At 37.3% G+C, this 6,340-nt stretch overlaps 1 protein-coding gene across 1 annotated transcript; it reads right to left on the reverse strand.

Annotated features, from left to right (window-relative positions):
- Positions 1–3,348: 3,348 nt before the first annotated feature.
- On the reverse strand, positions 3,349–5,600 carry LOC110941579 (shikimate O-hydroxycinnamoyltransferase). Its single transcript, XM_022183217.2, has 2 exons — positions 5,058–5,600; positions 3,349–4,287 (listed from the first exon to the last, which is right to left on the reverse strand). The coding sequence occupies exons 1-2, from the start codon at positions 5,463–5,465 to the stop codon at positions 3,391–3,393; spliced, it is 1,305 nt and encodes a 434-aa protein (XP_022038909.1). The 5' UTR covers positions 5,466–5,600; the 3' UTR covers positions 3,349–3,390.
- Positions 5,601–6,340: the final 740 nt, after the last annotated feature.

The following is a 6,340-nucleotide window of genomic DNA, read 5'->3' on the forward strand; positions in this document are numbered from 1 at the left end:
GTTTTGTAAGGGCCAGGGGATTGTGAACCAATACACCATGCCTGGTACACCTCAGCAGAACGGAGTCGCTGAAAGAAGAAACCGTACCCTTATGAACATGGTGCGCAGTATGTTAACCAACACTAATTTACCATTATTCCTCTGGACTGAAGCGTTAAAAGCAGCTGTTCATATACTCAATAGAGTTCCTTCTAAGACTGTCCCTAAAACTCCTTATGAACTTTGGACAGGGAAGAAACCGAGTCTTAAATATATGAAAGTATGGGGCTGCATTGCTGAAGCAAAACTTTACAATCCTTTCCTAAGGAAACTTAACCCTAAAACAGTTACCTGTTTCTTTATCGGGTATCCTGAGAACTCTAAGGGTTATCGTTTCTATTGTCCTTCCCATGTAACCCGTACTGTTGAAACCAAGGGTTACGTATTCAAGGTCAGTGGGAGCAGTACCAACCCTTACGAAGAATTGCAAGAAGTACAAGACGCGGGGGGAGAGACTCGTCGCTTACCATTACTCCGATTACTCCTCTTGTACCCAATGCAACTACTGCACCTGAAGCTACTGCACCAACTCCAAATTCACCTCTACAATCAGAACCCATTATACCTCATGACGAAGGCACATCAAACGCTCATAACCACGACAACGCTGTACCCGATAATCCACTCAGGAGGTCATCTAGGCAAAGAAGGCCTACTAATTGGGATGATTATGTTACCTACCTGACTGAAATGGATCCCGGAAAGCTCAATGATCCTATCTCTTACAATGAAGCCATTAGCAGTGATCAGTCTTTTGAATGGAATAAAGCGATGATTGATGAGCTTGAATCCATGAAGAAAAATGACGTTTGGGATTTGGTAGAATTACCCAACGGAGTCAAACTCGTAGATGCAAATGGGTGTTCAAAACAAAATTGGATCCGAATGGGAACGTTGAACGCTACAAAGCGAGATTGGTTGCAAAGGGCTACACTCAGAAAGAGGGAATTGATTATCAAGAGACGTTTTCACCTGTCTCTCGTAAAGATTCATTAAGGATCGTCATGGCCCTAGTAGCTCATTTCGATTTAGAGCTGCATAAGATGGACGTTAAAACCGCTTTCCTTAACGGAGATTTGGACGAAGATGTTTACATGAAGCAACCTGAAGGCTTTAAACCTGAGGGTCAGGAGCATCTAGTCTGTAAGTTGAAGAAATCCATTTACGGGTTAAAAAAAGCATCACGTCAGTGGTACCTCAAGTTTGATGAAGTCATGAAGAGGCAAGGTTTTATGAAGAATCAAGTGGATCAATGCACCTACCTCAAGATGAGTGGGAGTAACTTTACTATTCTTGTCCTTTACGTAGATAATATTCTATTGGCAAGTAATAGTTTAGACATGTTGCATGAGTCGAAGCGGTTACTTTCGCATAACTTCGACATGAAGGATCTCGGAGATGCTTCTTACGTCATTGGCATCGAAATTCACCGAGATAGACACAAAGGGATCTTAGGATTGTCCCAAAGGGCTTACATAGATCGTGTCCTTACACGTTACAACATGCAACAGTGCAAACCCTCCGTCGCTCCAGTAGTTAAAGGAGATGTTTTCGGTTCATTCCAGTGTCCGACAACAGAGGTTGAGAAGGAGCAAATGAGCCAGATACCTTACGCGTCAGTAGTCGGGAGCTTGATGTATGCTCAAGTCTGCACTCGCCCAGATAGCGCTTATATTGCTGGAATGCTAGGCCGTTATCAGACTAATCCTGGCTTAGATCACTGGAAAGCAGCTAAGAAGGTACTTCGATATCTGCAAGGGACGAAAGACTATAAACTGACTTATAGAAGAAGTGATCATTTAGAAGTGGTGGGCTATTCTGATTCTGACTTTGCCAAATGCAAAGATGACAAGAAATCCACTTCGGGCTATATCTTTATGTTAGCAGGCGGCCCCATCTCTTGGAAGAGTCATAAACAACAGTTGACCACAACTTCCACAATGATGGCAGAGTACATTGCTGTTTATAACACAACCTGTCATGGAATGTTGCTTAGAAATCTGGTCACTGGACTCAAAATCGTTAATTCCATTTCTAGACCATTGAAGCTTTACTATGATAATTCAGCTGTCGTTAGTTTCTCGAACAGTAACAATTCGACTGGAGCTGGTTTATATCTCGATACGAAATATCTATTTGTACGTGAACGAGTTGAGGAAAATAATCTATGTATCGAGTATATTAGTACTAAGGATATGGTTGCGGATCCGATGACTAAAGGTCTCCCTCCTAAGGTTTACGAAGAACATGTTCGGAATATGGGATTTAGTAAAGACCTTATTTGAGCATATTGTACTAGCTTATGTTTATGATTAATGAAATTTCCTCAGTTTGATTTTGTATGTCTATTAGAATATGTTCAGCCGGTATAATGGCATATAGACAAATAAAGTTACAAGTCAAACAAAGGGCTTACGCGTATTTTGATCATGACGATTAGGTTTTAAATTAAGGCTATAGTATGATTAATAGGGGTCCTGAGTCGCATAATGATTCAACGTCTGTATTTTTCTGCTATAGTACTTGTTTAAGGCTAAAATGAGTGTTAACTCCTGATCAGGCTTATCTAATACTCATAGTAAATGATTACTCGGCTAAGTGGGAGAATGTAAGATTAAATATATTACGTATTGATATTTAATCTATAGCCATCATAATCATTTACATTATAGAGATCAAAATATATTAGAACCTATTAAATAATTAGTTGGTAATTGTTGATGGACCATATTACCCTTATTAACTAATTAGGTTTCCTCCTGGGTGCTTATAAAAGGAGAATTATGTGGAGGTTAAGGGGTTACTCAGTTACACAATTACACACACCCCATTAGCCATAACATCATAATTCGACCTCCTCTCCTAGCCGATATCCCTTTTCGGTTTTTCTTAGTCCCCATCATTAGTCAGCACCCTAAGGAGGAACCAGATCACGATGACAAGCATGTCGAACTCCATTACTGGATTCTCCAACGCACTGTCTGCTATAACAAGTATGTTTTAATGTTTTCCTTCATGTATAAACAGAAATGAACCAACAATACATACATACATACATACATACATACATACATACATACATACATACATACATACATACATACATACATACATACATACATACATACATACATACATACATACATACATACATACATACATACATACATACATACATACATACATACATACATACATACATACATACATACATACATACATACATACATACATACATACATACATACATACATACATACATACATACATACATACATACATACATACATACATACATACATACGGACATACATCAGACATACGTACATACATACAACAATCTGCAGAAAACTATAAACTACTGATAAGGCGATCATTTATTGTTGCATACAACAATCTGCTAAAAAGCTTCATTTGTTCAGCTTCCAGCCCAATGATAATCGATAAGCTACCATCGTTTATTGGGCTTGGTAACACATAACACCTACCCGCTGATGGGATCCCTATACGCCCCATGAATATGGGCCGACCCCATCCAAAGTCGGCTTCGTGAATTGGGAGCCTAGTCCAACTTACTATTAGTAGATTTGTGTAGTTATAATTAACCGCGGGCTTTTTACAGTTGTGTTGTTCCAGATAATCAAGTGCAGACTTTAAATAATCGTTATTCATCCTCGCTACAGCATCATGGACTTTACTTGCAGCGTACCATAACGGTTTGGATTGAATTTCGCCAGCTGTTGCTATTGCACTTGTTATAAAGACAGCATTACCAAAATAGCCTGGTGGAAGTGGTGGTTGTAAGCGGGCCCGACAATCGACGGGGAAGTTGAGCTTGATTTCCACATCGTCTGGAATCCCGCGGGCTTTACAGACGCACTTCCAAACATGGCTCGAGATGATTTCAAAAGAGCTGAAGTTGATCATGTTCCCATCTTCCTTTGAACTTGCTTTGAGCATATCCAGTTGGTTTCGTGTTAACTTGAACTTTGAGAAGATGATTTTGGTTTCGTCTAAGGGGGCTTGGAGCGGCGTTGGATCAGGCTGGTATTCGATGTGCTTAAAAACTGGTCGTGGTGGGTCGCGGGCACGAAGGAGGGTCCGGTCTATGAAGGGTGGGAGAGTGATGTCAAGCCCACGGGCCATATCGGACCATGTGTTCATGAAATGAAAGAATGTCTTCCCATCTGAAACCCGGTGATCAAAAGCAAATCCTAACGAAACCCCACCACATTTGAAATAAGTTACCTGCTCTCAAACATAATCGTTAAATGTACCCTTCCCATACTGTTTTTTTTAATATGCCTTCTCCCCTACCAATAGCACTCACATTCTAGCCTCTATATCCTATATGTTTTAATAATATGTATAAAGATCAAATACAACAAATGGATGTTATTAACATGAGGAAGTGAAGGAAGATTTTTTTACTTTTTTTTTCACTTAATCATATTTTTTAGTTGAAAAAAAAACATATAAAAGAAAATACAATAATTTTTTTTTCCTATAGTTACTTTGGTAGAGTAATTATATAATTTTTTTTAGGTTTTAGGACTAAAATACATACTTTACTAGATGGGAAAAAAACCTTAAAAAAATTCCTTCACTTCTTACATTTAGCACGTTAAAGTTATTTGTACAATAATCATACCCTATATAATGCAGAGGAAAAAAAAACAGAAAAAAACTAGTTAAACACTAGTATATTGGACTCTGGACAATAGAAAAATATTTATAGAAATTAAAGTACACCTCTATATTTAGAGGATTATTCAACCTCTATATTTAGGGGATTATTCAACCCTCTGTATCTTCTTGTGAGCATATAAAAACAAAAAAATAATACTTATAAAATAAATGTTTGTGAGTAAAATAAAGATAAAGATGAAAAGTCAAATGTGAGATATTTGAAAATATACAAATTTAGAGAAAAATATATGCTTTTCAGTTAAATTGCCGAAGATAGATCTCCAATACGAATGCTCTAAAATACATGTTTCTAGTGAAATATTTTATACCTGCAAGAGCAGTAGAGGAAACGATTCAATTCCTAGCGAGTAATCGACCACCGGACTAAGCTTCAACGACTCCAACGTGGTTACAAAGTCGCCAAAATCATTGATAACACCATCGGACTCAGCTTCCAAAAACAACACCCCTTGTCCTCGACAATTGATCTCAATCCGGCCATCTTCGCCTTGTATAAACCGCCCAGCCATCGGGTAAAATGCAACCAACGCCATACTCAAAGCGTCCTTTATCACTTTCGTGTCAAAGAAGTTGGGAGCACCATTGGGCCGGTAAAAATACACCGATCGTGTGTGATAGTTGGCGGCAGTGAGATCGAGGCAAGAGTTCCATAAGTTTACCACCGGTGTCTCCTCCGCTGGCCTCACCATCGTCGATTCTCTTACCACCACCTTCATCTAGACTGTTGTGTTGTTTCTTCAGTTCTCGATGATGTTCCAGAAACCACTTAATTCAACCTCAGTCGGAGATCGGTGATCGGTGATGTAGATGGGATGTTGACTCTATATGAGGTGTCCCACTATCGCTCCATAGTTTGTATGGACCAATTATGTTTTTCCCACGTTTTACACCTCAATTATTCTTATGGACAATCAGCTATCAACTATGTAGGATCAAATACAAATAATTAAAAAGTATAATGTGATATTCAACTAATTATAGAGAAATAATAAAATAATAATTTAAATAATATCAATTATATTGAATTCTCTATAATTATGTTAACAAACAATTAATTTTTTATTTGGATCTTTCTTTTGTTTTTAATGTGCTGATATAATTTTTCATAAGTGCTGATATCATTCGTATATGTGCTAAAATCAATTATCTTGATTAATTTTCTCTATAATTTTTTAATATATTTTGAAAGTGAATTTGAAAGAAAAAGATAGAAAAGATGATAGACAAATGTATAAAAAAAGTAATATTTAGTTGAAAGAAGAGAGAAAATGTAGTTGTTTATAATGTAACTATAGGGTAGATTTGATGGAAGGGGTGTGAGCGCATTCACATCTCATTCTGCATTTTTATGTGAGTGAGTTCTGGATATTATAAAAAGTGGTTTTGAGTGGTGGAGAAAGAAAATGTTATTGTTCATCTGTATATTTTTTGGAACATCACCGCTATTATTTTTCAATATTTTTTTAAAGTGGTTGTGAGTGGAGAAGAGGGAAAATGTAATGATAAAAGTATAAAATTTATTATTTAATTAAAAATGAGAAAGAAAATGTAGTGATTTTTAGAGTAATTATAGAAATGGAGATGAAAGGAT

Source organism: Helianthus annuus, chromosome 5 (genome assembly GCF_002127325.2).
Source record: "Helianthus annuus cultivar XRQ/B chromosome 5, HanXRQr2.0-SUNRISE, whole genome shotgun sequence".
NCBI lineage: Eukaryota > Viridiplantae > Streptophyta > Magnoliopsida > Asterales > Asteraceae > Helianthus > Helianthus annuus.

What these genes read in the sequence shown, in the direction of transcription:
- LOC110941579 (XM_022183217.2), bottom strand. Translation starts at nt 5,465, where the DNA reads ATGAAGGTGGTGGTAAGAGAATCGACGATGGTGAGGCCAGCGGAGGAG. An exon ending in TTCCTCTACTGCTCTTGCAG is followed by an intron (nt 4,288 to 5,057) that starts GTATAAAATATT and finishes GTTTGAGAGCAG; the next exon opens with GTAACTTATTTCAAATGTGG.